The sequence below is a fragment of the Haliotis rufescens genome, unplaced genomic scaffold, assembly GCF_023055435.1.
Source record: "Haliotis rufescens isolate VD_foot unplaced genomic scaffold, xgHalRufe1.0.p SCAF_6, whole genome shotgun sequence".
Taxonomy (NCBI): Eukaryota; Metazoa; Mollusca; class Gastropoda; order Lepetellida; family Haliotidae; genus Haliotis; species Haliotis rufescens.
This window is the reverse complement of record NW_025964334.1, coordinates 17,066,189-17,084,373: the sequence shown is the minus strand read 5'-3', so window position 1 is coordinate 17,084,373 and position 18,185 is coordinate 17,066,189. Positions and strand designations below refer to the sequence as shown.

Here is an 18,185-nt window from a genome sequence, read left to right as displayed (position 1 = left end):
TGTAGGCACTGTGCGATTCCTCAAATTGGTGAAGTATGTCTTGGTATGGCTTTAAACTTCCCAACACAGTGAACATGTAGGTTTCATTTCAGGAATCTACTCAGGAATCGTTCGATCGAATATTACATACAACACATATCATTGGTTTGTTTCAAGCTATATTCAAGCTATATGACGGCAGTCTGTAAATAGAATCTGTACCAGACAATCCAGCGATTAACATCGTAAGCTTCGATCCACGCAATTGGGATGCGATGACATGCATCAGCCAAGTCAGCGAGCCTGACCACCGGATCCCGTTAGTTGCCGCTTACGATAAGCATAGTCATCTTTTATGGCAAGCATGGGTTGCTGAAGACCTATTCCAACCCGAATCGTCACGGGTCCAACACATACGAAAAAATAATATATAAAAAAACATTCGAAAACAACACATGATGACATAAATACAAAGAGGTATCTAGTGATGGTTCTGGATGGATACGAAAAAAAAAGTTTCGTCCAGTCCAATCCAAAAAATCCAGAGTGAATCTGGACTAATCTGAAAGCATGACATGATACAATCGCCGATTCCGCCAGTTTCTACGCTCAAAACACCTTTGGTGTCTGGCTGGAATGTGTCGATTTGTTAATGATGGTATAACACGTGGTCATCGAGCATGTAGATCAGCTTCATACAGACAAATTCTAAGCGTTTGGTCAGTAACTTGAACTCCAGCAGCCTGGCGCAAGTGAATAGCGCTTTGATTGGTTCTTTGGGCTCGTTTTCTTAACACCTGATCAATCGATCCAGGACCTCGAGCGCCCTGTGCGGAATGTCTGCAGAAACCCATCCCAAAGTCTGCAAATCACAGACAGAGCCTCATTGAACATATTGCCTAACTTTCACCGAGTTCCACCAGTTTGAAGCAAGCCAATAGCCCTTAGGTATTCATCACGTTGTGGATGATGCATTCCAAATCTGACCATAAATACTGCATTAAAGCAACAATTGACAGCTTTCGTGTTATTGTGGGTAATGGAAATCAAGAATACCAATGTCTCAAAGCGATTAGACGCCCTTTCACTGATGATGTCAAAATCAAGAATGACCCCTCTACTCAAGTGCACGGAGGAATTGCCTAAACCACATAGACTGTTGACAGTGTGTTAGTTGCTGGTTCTGACATGTCTATCGCAGTCATTTTTTTAAATCTGATCTTTCTTCTGACGACCGATCATAACATTTATGTTTCATGATCCCTTATATTTTTGGAGAGAATATGAAACAATCGATGTTTGATAACAGATTTTAAGACCATGTGAAACTAAAGACGTTATTAGTAAATATATACTCAACTGAAAGGTTAATGATCGCTGTTACTTTTCTGAATTGGCAAAAGGATCCTGTAACGTGGAAGAAAACGTAAACGTTGCCAATACAACCCAAAGTGGGGGCACGGGTGGCCCAGTCGTCTAAGGCGCCGGGATTCGCTGTGCAGAGTTGCGTCACTTGGGCACGCCAGAAACCTGTGATTGTGGGTTCGAATGCCGGTTCGCCCCGATTATGTTTCTAGGTTTGTCAGCACCATACCCGTGCTCGTGGATTTCACCAAAGTGGTAAACGTCTGAGACATGCATCACTTCGGGCTTTCCGCCCACATTAAGCTGACACGCCGCGATATAACTGGAATACTGTTAAAAGCGGCGTTAAACCAAACTCACTCACTCACTCACTCACTCACTCACAACCCAAAGTTGTTGAAGTCAAATCAATACGCTGATCAACCCAACTGTTATTTACCTCTCACGATACATTCGTTCTGGTCGGGTGTGGTTTTATCGTCCATTAGAACGCAATTGTTATCAACATTTATGGCACTGGCATAAGTAATCTATCAATAAGATGAAGGATCGCACAAGTTCCACTCCTTCTTGTGTTCAACGCCTTTGATCCACTCAAACCTATTCCTCCTTAAAACCACGACTGACCCTCCACCAAATCTGTCATATTCTACACAGCAGTTCGGGAATCGTCCATTTTTTGGTTTGCCTTTTTTGACGTCGACCATCGCACAAATCAAACAAAAATGTGACTCATCTGAGAGCAGAACACACTGCATCTTATTGGCATTCCAGTTGTGATGCACAGTCAGTGATGGCCACAGAGCCAGACACCAAGCTCTTAACTCTAGATGATGAAGTTCGACTGATGCTCTGAAATGTTTGTGTCGACATTGATGACTACCTCTGTAACATTCCTTTCAATGTCGAAGTTGAGAATAGATGACCTGAACACATGAAACATCTTAAGGATAACGGGTCTTTTATTGCTTGTAATGACGTAAAGGGTTACTTTTTTCCCATCGTAATCATCCGTTGAATGACGGAGGAGCAAGAAATTGTCTTATCGTTACAAACAGTAAAAAGGTAGTCTCCATAAACGTTTCATGTCTTCATTTTCTGGCAACTTCGAAATGACTTTCAAAGACTTAAATGACTTCTTTCAGCAACACAGGTGATCGGACTGTCTTGTTGAATAGTTCTTTGGATTTTCTCCCAATAGGACCAGTTTGTACCACGATGTGCCAATAACGCTATGAGTCATGTTTAAATAACGACCAACTTGACGTCGAGATGACCCCGCTTCCAATATACCTACTTCTCTAGTGGTGTCCTTAGTTGTGAGTTGTCTTCTTAAGAGCCCATTACAGCGTATCTGACAACTCACAGCACTTTTGGAAATTACAAATGCCGAGATAGAAACGATAATATCGTGTCTGTTGAAGAATGTCAGTTTTCACATGAACCTTTTTTTCCTCACTGTTCAACAAATGCGTAAGCAATGTAAGAGTGAGTATAGTTTTACGCCGCTTTTAACAATATTCCAGCAACAGCGGGGATCCAGAAATGGGCCTCATAATGTGAGGAATCGAAAACACATATTCGACGTGAGGAGCGATTTCTTTATCTGCCGCTCCATGTTTACCGCTACCCCACCGTCCCTGAAATGTATGAATTTCCCTAATGACCTTTATATTGTTGAGTATATACTGTGGCTACACTTATAAAGAAATATCTGACACATGAATAGCTTTGTTTGTCGTTTTTCAGTTAGCCAGGATTCCGTTCCGAAATGTGATATTGTCAGTCGTTGCGATAAGATAACTTTTAAGACGATCTGTTTGATTTATGGACTGACGTTGATACCATGGCTTACTTTCAGTGGTCAAGAAACCATTTTGTACTTTTATTAGCTCGGTTTATTTTACTGATCAATAAACAATCTAGTATTTCACGAACTTAATGTATTCGGTAATATCAATACCTCGCCGTTTTGTATTGAATTGACATCAACGTACTAGCCAACACATCTTTTTATTTCTTGCAATACCTGATCTTGTTGTCTCGGCACTTTTGCCTTCAATGTCATACAACAACGAGTGAATGAATCCCGAAAGGTCAGATATTTCGAACGGTGAAACACCTGATGTCTGTTCATATGGAAATGTTCTATTTAGTAAGCAATGGGTCTTTCACAATCGTGAATAAAGAAAACCTGAATACAAGAACTCCCAGAACTTTCCTTCGCCAGTCAATTATCACATGCGAGCTCAGTTGTTTTGACGTCATCATACATGTTAGTATTTGTTTATAAGCTGATCTTCATCTTGCTCTGTTTAAACTATCGTAATGGATGTGATGAACGAGAAAAGTTATGTTTAGAAGAAGTGATATAACATTGCAACAAATCCCATTTTAAGCCTGTTCCCTCAGCAAGAAGCAATCAAAATAGCATTGACAATATCACAAGTCGTTTACATGACAGAAAGATAAAGCAGTTTTTCAGATTTGTTTTAATAATTTAATAACAGCTGCCCTGCATCTCGGCGAAATGGAATTACTGTTGAATTATGGGATGTTGATTCTAAAAAAAGCCAAATGAAATTGCCGCCTCAGCATCACACTTCCACATCTCCCAGATGTCACGGCGACATCGCCAAGTCTCACAACCTCTCTGTCTCTCTTTAGTGATCCCTCTGCCTCTCTGTCAGACTCTGTCCCTGTATATGTCTCTCTGCCTCTGCCATTCTGTCTCTGTCTGTCTTTATATCCTTCTGGTTCTTTGTCTCTGTGTCCGTCTTTCTGTCTCGATGTATCTCTGTCTCTCTGACTGTCTGTATCTGGCTCTGGCGCTGGCTCTCGCATCCCGTCCCTGTCTCCCTGAGTCTGTGTGTATCTGTCTCTCTGTCTGTATCTTACTGTCTCTGTATTTGACGCTGTCCCTCTGACTCTGTATGTCTCAGTCTCTGACTCTGTCTGTATATGTCTCACTTACTCTGTCTCTCTGTACCTGTCAGACCGCCTCCGTGGTCTAGAGGTAGAGCGTCCGCTCGGAGAGCGGAAGGTCCGGGGTTCGATCCCCGACCGCGTCATACCAAAAGACGTTAAAAGATGGTACTTGTTGTTACCCTGTCTGGCGCTCGGCATTAAGGGGCTAAAACAAGGACTGGTCGGCTCGGAGTCAGTATAGTGTGTCTGAGTGGGGTATTCATGTTAAACTGCGGCATGGTATCTCAGTGAGCTAGCACTATAAATCGGCATCAGTCCGGACTAGAACAAGCAGCCACACACACACATACATGTACATGCACGTCGCTATATAAGTGCAATAATCTTGGACGCGACGTTAAACCCCATTTCACCTCACCACACCACCTGTACCTGTCAGTCGATCCCATTTCATCTTTCTATCTATTCAACATGTGTCTATCTATACGTCTATAGGACATATGTTTTCTGTCTGTCCTTTGTATCGCAATTAGTGGTTGGGTTAATTCCGTTTGATAGTCACACCGGAGACCCAGGTTCTATGCTCATCGTGAATGCAATGTGTGATTTCTATTCATGGTTTCCCCTCTGGAAGTTGCAGGAACTTTGCAAAACGCGCTGAAACCACTCTTCACTAAAATAATCATCACTGTAAGCATTAATGGTGGCATTGTTTCTTGTGTGTAACTTGTGAATCTAATTCTGTTTTCGGTTTGCTTTTTCCTCATTCATTCCCCAGTCGAATGAAGTTGAGTGCATCATCTGGTCTTCGTTATGCTTTTCTGACGAACGGTTTTCTGATCGCCTGTGTTAGATCGGAGAGTTTTTGACAGTTGCCCACCGGGACTGTCATCTTCGTGCTCCTTGCTTCACACTTGAGAAGTTACATCCGGTAATGTCTGCGGAGTAACACCACGTAATGGGTGAACAGCCGGAAGAAGTAGTCCTCTCTTTACACAACATGGACTAATAAACCTTCTCGATAATCCGCCGGAAATACACGTATCGACTCAGATACCGCACAGATGGGCCTGCAGGTGGTGTTTGGGTACTAATTTCATCAAACGCTCAGTCGTTTGAATAAAGGGGCTAGGAGTGTTACATGCGGCAGTATGATGGCAAGGGCTTGCGAATCAACCGCATTAAGTATTTGAAACTTGAGGTGAGTGTGGCAAACGTAAAAGAAATGGGTATGGAAGAGTATATCAAGTGATTTGATAATTTATAAAATGGGATACTCAAGGTTAGTGGAACAAAATATAAACAACTAATTTTTGGTCCCATATTTGGTCATAACGTAACAGGAAAAATGCACCAGTTTCACATTTTCGATGAGCAATTTCAGCACCTGTTTAGGTCTTATTTCATGTTATGACCTAGAATTATAATGAGTGTTATTAAGAGGCCGTTAATGCCATTACGATCTATTCTGGTAACCTTTTTTAATCAGGGTCATGGTATAAAGATATTAACCCACTAGTACTGAAAATTAGGGCAAAAAGATTCCATCGATTAGTGAACAGATCCTTTCATATTTATTAAATGGAAGCGTGATATTGAAATTATCACCCCTTTTACGTGTTGCTAAAATTGTATTAATGAAGGCTGCCTTCTATCACGTCCGTGCTTTCGAACGTGACGTAATTGGGAGTGGTAATCGCATTATACACTCGTGTCCCGAACTGCAATTACCTCCTTGCTTCTTGAATCAATATCGGCACCACCACGAGATGGTATTGTTTGTAACAACCACCCTACACGCACGTCAAACACAGTCACAATAAACGTCAAGGCTTCTGTAAATATTCCTGGTTCTAAATACATAACACAATCAAAGGCTGGAGTTAACATATATTACCACACAAGCGTTTCCCCAAAAAAGAATTTAACTATGTTCAGGATGTATGTTATATGTCATAATTGGATGCACTCAAGCAGACTTGACATAGACGTTAACACTGACAGTTACATGAAACAACACCTACGTTGATGGGGGAGCCATTTATATATAATGGGCAAGTGCAGACAATTTCCACGCAATAAAATCGACAAAACACCTTTCTCTGCCAAAAGCAATCTTGATCATGTGTTTGGAAATCACTATCAAATAGTGATGATACCAGGTGTTTGCGAAAAGGTGAGCGTATCCTGCCCCACTGGTGGCACACGTCACAAACACATGTATAGGCAAGTCAATTGTTCATCTGATCATTTCAGTCACTGATGCGTCAAATTTGGAAATGTCCTCCACATGTCTACCACAAAACGTTTTGAAAGCTTTACTGAGCGAGAGTAGTTTGACGCTGTTTGAAATCTTGGTAGAAAGAGCATGCTGTATTGTACCTCAAAAGATGTGAAATGTAAACCCAAAAGGCTAGAGCTGCAGGAATATTGCTCGACATGAAGGGAAAGGTGGCTGTTGGAAGGTTGAAGTCATCTCTCACGTCAAACAGTCTTTCGTCCTTCTGCATCTGTATGCATAAATCCTTATTTAAGTTCAGGTGGGTAAATCAGAATTGTCTATTTGATGGTTTTTGAACGATGTCAGATCTTCGACGAACCTTAAGCTAAAGTTAAACTTCCTGACAAAACTGACTTTCCTATCCGACTAGAAATTCCGATTCATATGCATAAAGAAATAGGTCAGCAAGAAGGGGAGCACAATTGGTACCCCTTAGGATACCTGTCTCTTGTCGTAATGTCTTACCCCAAATTTTACGTAGATGAGGAAGTCAAGCATTTCACATATTTTTTCTCTCAGTAAACTTCAGACGGCATTTATTTTTTGACAAATTGGCCTGAACCCTAATGTTTTTTTTGGTTTGTCGTATTTAAGGTCTGGATTTAGGCTGCCTGGCGCCCAGTGAATATGCCTTGAATAATTTGAAACATGTACATGCATATTTATAGACATCATCGATATGAAAAATTATTTAAACGATTCTGTATGTACATCAGCGATATAAATATTTGATTATCTACGTCTGTATTCGCGATCGATATGAACACTTGTTTGTACAAGTCTGTATACATCATCGATATGAATATTTGATTATCCACGTCTGTATTCGCGATCGATATGAACACTTGTTTATACAAGTATGTATACATCGTTGATATGAACACTGGTTTATAACCTGCTGTATACGCCCTCGACATGAACACGTGTTTATACGCTTATGTGTACACAATCGATATGAACACTTTTTCATACACGTCTCTATACCCAATCGATATGAACACTTGTTTATACACGCCCATATACATACACATGTTCATACACGTATGTATACGCAATCGATATGAACACCTGTTTATAACCTGTTGTATACACCATTGGTATCACCAAATGTTCATACATGTCTACATACAATATACATTCTTTGTCTTGCTAACAGGCACACAACCGCTTGGTGACACTCCTAGAAAAGACAAACATAAAGATTGACCAGGAACAGAGTTTCGCCGTGGACCCGGAAGCGGCATTAGAAAAATTAAAAGTGAGTACAATAATATATTGCAGTTAAGGGAATATAGAAGATAAAACATAATTCCATAAGACAATATCTGTGTTAAAAGAGAGGCAATGCAGCACATCAACCATGGATCAGAGTACAAAGGGGATTTGAACACCAACTTCGTATCGTTTAGGCATATAATGCACGTAAGAGTAATAATCAAATCTCTGTTTGATCCACAGACGACAACAAGAGAGTGCATAGTTTCAGACATGGTAATTGCTGTGCAACTGTTCCGATGTACCTCGGCGATTATTACACAGCCACTTTAGTATAGTGAATGAAACATTACAGTGTACGCGACGACGTCGTGTAACCAAAAGTGGATTTGCCTTCCAGGAAAATGTTGTGGTACTTTCCGGTAGCCAAATCCCAGATTGTGTTCGCCTTTCAAGTCTAGACGTTATCTCGTCGTCATGGGTAGATATTGGAAATAACTGATAAAATTACACGTTAAGGCCCATTTTTCTGTATGGGCATTCATTGACGGACTATTTATGTTCGCAGGCGGAGGATATACGGATAATACTGGGGAACTTTGACGAAAGCACCGCCAGACGGGTCTTCTGTACCGTACGTATTGTAGCCAAGAACACGCTTCAAGCTCACACTCGTTCTCAGGCTGCAGACACTTTGGATAGGTCTTACGTCATAGACTATTAATGAGTTTACTTTGTTGAAAGCATTGCTGGGATAAAATAAATAATTCAGTCCAAACTTCAAAGGATGATCTGAAACTACTAGGTGTATGATAGCGTTTGCAATGTAAGTGCACATACAGATGCTTCCCCGTGTGTTTTTTGCATATCAAATACTAGTATATAAAAGTCATATAATACCGAGACACAGGGACGAGATACTATTTATCATGTAAATTAGTTGATAATGTTTAGTAAATTTTGAAAGCAGACTTTTTATGATAGTGTCTTAAGGGAATATTATTCTGTTCGCGTAGGAATTAACACAGATGAAGTGCACATTGCTATAAAGCTTAATACACAACAAAAAGTGGTTAAGTTTCTTCAAGATATATTACACCTATCAAAGTACCGTGAGTAAAAACGGTTATCAAATGTCAAACCGTAGCACTTTTAAAACAGTGTAATTAAGAATAACTAATTGAGTCGTGTTTGTTTCCATTTTGGTCTAATGAACGAAAGTTTAACTTCTTTGATAGGCATTTAGAAGTTGGAGTACTAAGTAAGGAAAAGAATTAATATTTACATTTGTTTATGTCACTGACTTCACCGAAGATTGTCATCACTATCCTTGTGTATACATAACAGGCTTCTCTACTCCCGTATAACAATATCTACTCTACTGTATAAACATTGCTTCCTACTTATATATACGTGTATATACTTACCAACCGAACTCTGTATATCACTTGCTTGATAACGGTGTTAGAACCTACACCGAAATGTCGCTCTTAATTGTAATAAAGAAGTTGTTCATCCATAACTTCTTTTCCTTACTTTGAACGAAAGTTGTTCCTAATAAGATGCATACTAATCAACCAATCACAAGCTCACATGCATACCAGGTATTCAAAATTTTGGGGGTAAATGGATACATTCATGTATATCCTACTGTGTGTATAAATAAACCAGTTTTGGAAGATAAATGTTTATACTGGGGAGTGTTCACAGTTATTTAGGTGATCTATTAATGGTATGGCTAGCAGTGCGTATGGTACTTACAGAGTGGGTTTAGGGATTTACTATTAAAATACTGAGGGATATATTCACCAACGATATACCATAAAAGCTTGAAGAAACAAACAGACGGTTTTGGGCTTATTTAGTGTGAAAAAAAGTTTGTTGAAGTGTCATCTATGAAATCGTGCATTGGTCAATAATAATGTCACGAATCAAACATTTTTACAATGGTACGTTTTCACTTTAGTCTTATTATGTCTGCCGCTGGCGCAAATGGTGTTAGGTCAAGGTCAATTCAAAGTTGGCAAAAGAAACACTCTTCAGTAGATAATAAATAATTAATATATCAAATGCACAGGAAAGAGATGACAATACTAGAAGACTGAATGAAAGAACGGTTTATTGTGAACGGTAGGGGAAATTGACACGGATGTAGAAATACCGCGTTTATCAGCAACGCAACTATTCAAGATATTGGACAATGCCTTTTTCATTATAAAATTACAAACTCGTATTTCAGGTACGTGTGCACAGCTTAGCAATGTTTGAACATCATTTCTAGGATAATTTCTATATTGATTGAGGTTAGGGAGTTTGTCTGGCACCACTAAACCGTCTTCTGTGTAAACACAAGGGCAGCATCTCAACAAGGCTAGATATACTGTCGCTGGAGTCATGGCGTTGCTATGTGCTCGTGCAGTCAGCGTATTTACGTAACCAACACTGCCCCCCTCTCTTACACTGGATGTGCGTGGGAACCATATATCTAAACAGCTGGAGTAACATGTGGGAGCTATAACTCTAAACGGTCAGAGAGACCATTGAGAATAATATTATATATCTGAGAGGCACGTGAGAATTATGCAACCATTATCTTCATCGGTCTTAGATCGAAAAAGATTGAGCAGGATAGACTGTTATTTACTTGTCATAGATTCCTTATTTGTGTTCAGCGACCATTATGTGTTCGTAACCAACAAAGACATTATTTTGGTTGAAACACATCGATCGATGTGCTAGATTTGGTGAGATTACACACTGCTGTCGATAAGGACAGTTCTAATTAGACTAATGGATTCATGATTTCCTAGGAAAAGTTATTTGTGTGAATTCTTATTATAATAACAATAGTACTGTAAGACATTCAATTGATAAATCGTTGATAAGTATTACAGTGGAACTCCTTAAGGCAGGACAGTTAATCTAAGTGCATTTGCCAACTGGTGCAATAAACGAATTTATCATTTAATTATAATGTAGTGCCCTTTATATGTGAAGACGTTTCTAAACCGATCGGAAGGCATGGTGTCGGTACTGACAGTGTCTCTGTATTAGAGGTCCGTCTTGTCGGGGTTTCACTGTATTAGAGGTCCGTCTTGTCGGGGTTTCACTGTATTAGAGGTCCTTCTTGTCGGGGTTTCACTGTATTAGAGGTCCGTCTTGTCGGGGCTTCACTGTATTAGTGGTCCGCCTTGTCGGGGTTTCACTGTATTAGAGGTCCGTCTTGTCGGGGTCTCACTGTATTAGAGGTCCGTCTTGTCGGGGTTTCACTGTATTAGTGGTGCGTCTTGTCGGGGTTTCACTGTATTAGAGGTCCGTCTTGTCGGGGTTTCACTGTATTAGAGGTCCGTCTTGTCGGGGCTTCACTGTATTAGTGGTCCGCCTTGTCGGGGTTTCACTGTATTAGAGGTCCGTCTTGTCGAGGTCTCACTGTATTAGAGGTCCGTCTTGTCGGGGTTTCACTGTATTAGTGGTGCGTCTTGTCGGGGTTTCACTGTATTAGTGGTGCGTCTTGTCGGGGTTTCACTGTATTAGAGGTCCGTCTTGTCGGGGTTTCACTGTATTAGAGGTCCGTCTTGTCGGGGTTTCACTGTATTAGTGGTGCGTCTTGTCGGGGTTTCACTGTATTAGTGGTGCGTCTTGTCGGGGTTTCACTGTATTAGAGGTCCGTCTTGTCGGGGTTTCACTGTATTAGAGGTCCGTCTTGTCGGGGTTTCACTGTATTAGTGGTGCGTCTTGTCGGGGTTTCACTGTATTAGAGGTCCGTCTTGTCGGGGTTTCACTGTATTAGAGGTCCGTCTTGTCGGGGTCTCGCTGTAATAGAGGTCCGCCTTGTCGGGGTCTCACTGTATTAGTGGTGCGTCTTGTCGGGGTTTCACTGTATTAGAGGTCCGCCTTGTCGGGGTTTCACTGTATTAGTGGTGCGTCTTGTCGGGGTTTCACTGTATTAGTGGTGCGTCTTGTCGGGGTTTCACTGTATTAGTGGTGCGTCTTGTCGGGGTTTCACTGCATTAGAGGTCCGTCTTGTCGGGGTTTCACTGTATTAGAGGTCCGTCTTGTCGGGGTTTCACTGTATTAGTGGTGCGTCTTGTCGGGGTTTCACTGTATTAGAGGTCCGTCTTGTCGGGGTTTCACTGTATTAGAGGTCCGTCTTGTCGGGGTCTCGCTGTAATAGAGGTCCGCCTTGTCGGGGTCTCACTGTATTAGTGGTGCGTCTTGTCGGGGTTTCACTGTATTAGAGGTCCGCCTTGTCGGGGTTTCACTGTATTAGTGGTGCGTCTTGTCGGGGTTTCACTGTATTAGTGGTGCGTCTTGTCGGGGTTTCACTGTATTAGTGGTGCGTCTTGTCGGGGTTTCACTGTATTAGTGGTGCGTCTTGTCGGGGTCTCACTGTAATAGAGGTCCGTCTTGTCGGGGTTTCACTGTATTAGTGGTGCGTCTTGTCGGGGTTTCACTGTATTAGAGGTCCGTCTTGTCGGGGTCTCACTGTATTAGAGGTCCGCCTTGTCGGGGTCTCACTGTATTAGTGGTGCGTCTTGTCGGGGTCTCACTGTGCTATTCTATCCTTCAAGACAGGCTCACAAGAAACAAATGTACGGCGCTCGCTACCAGTGGATGATTGTTGGAGAGTACGAGGATGTGGGATGGTGGAGAAAACCTGACTCGAAGATCACGTGCACAAAGTCGGAAATGAATGATACGGTGCACGGTTGCCTAACAACTGACCTCCTGGAGCTGAGCAGAAGTAACGAAACAACTGTCTCAGGATTGGTTAGTTTAAGACCAATCGTCTAATTGTTTCTTTTAGACTCATATGAGATAAATTATCTTTCACGGGACTTGAATATGTACTGTTAATGTATTCACATTTGTTAGATTGCCTTTCATGAGATGTGTTCGAATGCCGGTTAACTCTGATTATGTTGCTATGCTTGTCAACAAAGACCTGCATAGTTAGCTGACATGCCGTTATATGACTGGAATACTGTTCAAAGCGGCGTTAACCCAACTCATTTACCCATTAGATTTGCCTGTTGCTCTAAACATCTCACACAGGATTCGCACGCGTGGAGCACTATGGACTTATAGAGCGTTACATCGAATTCTGCAAAAGTCATACATGAAGTTGAAGGCGTCTAAACTGTATTATTTTGTCATTTCCACTGACCCCGTCGCCGCTTTACTATAAATAACTTACAAGAGCATAAGGCTGAAGCAGAATGGCTTTCAGACAGATTGCAAGTCGTTTAAAAACAGCTTAGTTTGTCTTCATTCCCAATTTGCCTATATCTGTATCAGCGTTACATCCTTATTACACAGACGCAATGCTCAAGTTTCACACTGAGCTTATTTCAGTGCCTAGATCTAAGCTGAGGTTGGTGTAGACATAGCCCCTTCATAATGTAACAGTCAAATCCCTCGGATGCAATTTGAGTCCAGTGAATATATTTTAATGTTAGTGTTCAAATTTGCTTCAGAATTAAAGATATCGCTCCCGCATATGTAAAATCCCTGCCAACATTATTTAAACATGGATCCGCAGAGGAGCCTTGGGTCAGTCTTTCTCCTACCAAGATGAAGACCTGATATTTAATTCCACCACTAATGCGATATGTGAAGCTCTTATTGTCATATCCCTGATGATGTTATTGATACAGTACTGCGACAAGGGTATTGTTACAGACAGATTTTTCTCGTTGACTGGGGGGCACGGGTGGCCCAGTCGTTCTTAGGCGCCGCAATTCGCTGTGCAGAGCTGCGTCCCTTGGACACGTCAGGAACCTATGATTGTGGGTTCGAAGCCCGGTTCGCCCCGGTTATGTATCTAGGTTGTCATCACCGTACCCGTGCTCGTGGGTTCTACGACCTGCACCACTTCGGGCTTTCCTCCCACATTAAGCTGACACGCCGTGATATAACTCAAATGTTGTTAAAAGCGGCGCTAAACCCAACTCACTCACTCACTCTCGTTGACTGTGTTTCTAATCCTTCCAGCGTCCAGCGGCTTACGAAGCTCTCTATAAAGAGTGGAGCGGTACACAGTTCAGCAAGTTTCACGGCTACGCCTACGACGGTGTGTGGGTGATCGCCAAAGCCATCGACTCTCTTCTTGTGGGTACCAGCCCGAACCTCATCTCGGAGGACACGTTCAGAGGGCCCAACGTCGGCAAGGTGCTCAATGAGACGAACTTCCTCGGAGTGACGGTACAGTCGTTTAGAGTCTGGCACAATACGTCATGATAATTAGGGACTGTTTGATTTATTGTTTCAAACACCAAGGAACCTAATAAATCAGTCTGTTACATCCGGTCTTGAAACTTATCTTAGAAGTAACGTGAGTTGTCTCCCTTGAGGGATTTGTATTGACATCAGAAAAGTCGATCACTTGCTCTTTGAGACTTTGTGAAATCCGAACTTGTTTGAATTGCGATAATATCAACTCATTATCCTTCTGTTAACATAAACATCTTCAACAAAAGTCGTTACATCCATAATCCATTGTTTATCTGGAAGGAACGTCAGTTATTCCTCTGGATCTGTTTGACTTCGTTGTGTGTGATAATGATTGAACATTATAATACTTATTAACTGAAGAATCTTTTGTACTGACACCATGTTAACAAGACGTATGCTACATCACCCTGGCACTGATGTATTGCTCCCAAAACGCCGTTGTGCTGAAACATTCGGAAAATGTGTTGTCATCGCCCACAATAATAATTTTTCTAAGCTCTATTAATGAAAAACCGAATGTTTGAATGATTTGAACAGATTATATGTGAGCTTATGAATCTCTTCCTTACTGATGAATCAGGATATTACTTAAGGCGGGTTAAAATCGCTGTTTCCTGTTTGCTGACATTTCTTATGTTGTAATATCCGTTTCAGTAGGACTTTGTTACCGACGATCAGATTGGAATTTTCTTTTTCACTGATGTAATCGTGTATAAAGTTCCAGGTTTTGGCATTTGCCGCAGGGATGATATAGATTTAGGTTATATAAAGTAAAACGCAATCTAACGTTGGCTCGCTTGATGTGTGAGAAAAAAATAACATTGTAAGAATGCCTAAATCAGCTGGATTATCAATAATCAAAGACTGACGTGCACGAAATGTCAAAGGAATAATCGTCATCGTTTCTTTCACCAGTAGCTAAGTACGCTATTACAAGGTGGTTGTATTGAAAACCTTTGTCCTGTCAGTTGATATAGTAGAAATCGTGATCACACAAGCACAATTAAAATAGACCCTTTCAGAGAAAAATATTTTTTTGGTAGTTTGTAAACTTTAATATCACATTTGAGAGATTAGCTGTTGGTAAATTCTCATGTTAGATGTGTCATAAAGAGTTTCTGTAAAATGTGATGAAGATGCATCTGCACAACGATATACTCATCTGCTTGTATATCTCAAGGGCAGGGTTCAATTCAACAATGGCGATCGTCTCGGGCAGATCCGCATCCGGCAAATCACAGGTGAGGAATGTTGAGTGTTTGTTGAAAACAAATATCAGGGATACAAAATTATTGGCCGTGTTATACCTGCAACATTACTTACTAACGTAAACATCTTTTGACTAAAAAATATATATCTTTAGCGGGTAGCCTTGTAGGTAATGCGTTCGTTTGTCATACTGGTGTTTTGTGTTCTATTCTTCACGTGGATACGTCGGTTCCTTTGTCATACTGATGTTTTGTGTTCTATTCTTCACGTGGATACGTCGGTTCCTTTGTCATACTGATGTTTTGTGTTCTATTCTTCACGTGGATACGTCGGTTCCTTTGTCATACTGATGTTTTGTGTTCTATTCTTCACGTGGATACGTCGGTTCATTCTTGCATAGTGGCGATTCTGCTGTAACAATAATTATCGTAAACTGACTAGCCAAAGAAAGTATAGACTTGAAATTTGGATTTGACTAAAACTTACGTTATCAAATCGTTTCTAGGCTGAAAACAGTCGCTGATACGCTGCAAACTGAAAGTCAAAAACACGACTATGACACCCGCATCAAATACATCACCATCGAAGAACTTTGTCCTTCTTTGATAGGCATTTAGAAGTTGGAGTACTAAGTAAGGATAAGAATTTATGGATGAACAACTCCTATTTTACAATTAAGAAGTGCCATCCTCACTCTGTAAATCACTTGCTTGATAAAGGTGTTAGAACCTACACCGAAACGTCGCTCTTAATTGTAATAAAGAAGTTGTTCATCCATAAATTCTTATCCTTACTTAACTTTTTCCTGTTTGTTTAATTGTCAGGCACCATTAAACATGGGTGCGTGCTTTCTTTTGCCCGCCAGTTTAGCACAAGTGTTAACATGTTATCACCTCACTCACTCACTCACTACCTGGTTTTCTGAAAATTCTTTGACGTTTATGTTTATCCAGATGGGAAAATGGTGGATATAGGTGAATACCACGCCTCAACAGATAGTCTCGACTTTCACCGTGAAATCCAGTGGAGAGGTGACACGATTACGATTAGTCTATACAGCCTCTCTGTTTCACCGTTTTGTGAACACCTGGCATCATCAACATCTGATAGTGAATAATATATACATGCTCATCATCGTACAATGGACTCATGGTAGAGAGTTCATATGATTCTGGAAATGGTTCTATTCTAAGCAAGTGGTCAAAGGTGGCGTTTCTCTTTGCTCCTGCCAGGGTCAGCTTGTCCCATGTTCGAATCCAGAATCCATGTTGATGGTCTTTGGTCTGTCAGTCGTGATCGTAGGTTTAACCAACGTGGTGACCATTTACGACCTGCCTAACATTGGGCTTTCCTCCCAGGATACTACTACTACTACTACTACTACTACTACTACTACTACTACTACTACTACTATCACTACGACTACCACTACCACTACCAGTACTACTACTACTACTACCACTACCACTTCCACTACCACTACCACTACCACTACCACTACTACTACTACTACTACTACCACTACTACTACCACTACTACTACTACAACTATTACTACCACCACCACCACTACTACTACTTCTACAACTACTACTACAACTACTATCACAAGTACTACTACCACCACCACCACCACCACTACTACTACTTCTACAACTACTACTACAACTACTACAACTATCACAAGTACTTCTACTACCACCACCACCACCACCACAACTACTACAACCACTACTACAACAACTATTACTACTATTACAACTACTACTACAACAACAACTACTACTACTACAACTATTCCATTTATACAGCGTTGTACTACTACGACTACTACTACTACAACTACTACTACAAATACTACTACTAATACTTATACTACAACAACTACTACTACTACTACTACTACTACTACTACTACTACTACTACAACTACTACTACTAATACTACAACTATTCCATTTATATAGAGCTGTACTCCATGCATAAGCATGCTCTAAGTGCTTAGACATGAAGTACCCCGGTCAACGGATCAGTGTGCACTCAACAATCATTCTCAGCTCCCTAGGGAGTATACATCCCCAGCTCCCCGTTAGGTGAGTAAGGTTAAGAACCACACTGCCATTTCATCCTACCGGGTACCCAATCACTGTTCGGTGAACAGAGGCACTATTCGAACAAAGTCAGGCTGACATACTGAAATACTGGTCAGTGTTAAATCTGACCGACACCACAAATATATCTTATTATGTATGATTGATGAGCGTGGACATAATCGGAATCCGAAATCAAACTGATTATTTTTTATGTAGAGCTATCAAATTGAGAACTTATTTACGGATAAGACTCGACAAGTTTTAATATTTCAATTTTAACAGGAAGTGGGCCTCCCAAAGACCGGAACATTGAGTACCCGGAGATGCGCAGGGTGTCTGTGGCCGTGTACAGTAGCCTGTGTGTGTTGGCTGCCCTCGGTATCATCATGGCAGTGGGCTTTCTGACACTCAACATTCTGTACAGAAGACACAGGTGAGATGTGTTTCTGTGTTAGTTATTCCTTCGAAAATGGTTAGTCTTTGTCGGCTTTGGTGTTTGGTTTCAGAACAAATGTCCATATATTTATATATATATGAAGTAGATATGCCCTCCAGTGCTGATCAGTGGTTGTTCCGTTTCCATCCAGACAGCGACTCTCACGTCGGAGACAGATCGCTTCCTATATCCCGCTCAAGACGAGCCCTTATCTACTGGAATCTAATATTATGCGGTCCTTGATGCGAACCTTCCAATGAAATGCGCCATTCGTGTCGAATTTGACGAGGAGCAAAGAATTGCATGACATTGATCCACTCCTCTGTAACCTTTCGATGTGTCGTTACGGAAGGCCAAATGTATTTGATTATGACTGGCAAATATACCAGATTAAGTTTGATGTTGTAATGCGGGACACCAACGTTGGTGCCAGACCATCAAGCAT

General features: G+C 41.1%; 1 protein-coding gene across 3 annotated transcripts in view; it reads left to right on the top strand.

Moving 5' to 3' along the window:
• LOC124140562 (gamma-aminobutyric acid type B receptor subunit 2-like) overlaps positions 1-18,185 on the top strand; it is a 172,855-nt gene that overhangs the window by 119,923 nt on the left and 34,747 nt on the right. For all 3 annotated transcript variants that reach the window (XR_007218733.1, XM_046508199.2, XM_046508200.2), the window contains exons 5-11: positions 7,710-7,811; positions 8,337-8,402; positions 12,344-12,538; positions 13,763-13,972; positions 15,183-15,243; positions 16,165-16,242; positions 17,587-17,737. Coding sequence is in view for 2 of the 3 variants with exons in the window: in XM_046508199.2 (XP_046364155.1) it covers positions 7,710-7,811; positions 8,337-8,402; positions 12,344-12,538; positions 13,763-13,972; positions 15,183-15,243; positions 16,165-16,242; positions 17,587-17,737 (863 nt within the window). In the remaining variant the exon portion in view is untranslated. The remainder of the gene's footprint in view (positions 1-7,709; positions 7,812-8,336; positions 8,403-12,343; positions 12,539-13,762; positions 13,973-15,182; positions 15,244-16,164; positions 16,243-17,586; positions 17,738-18,185) is intronic.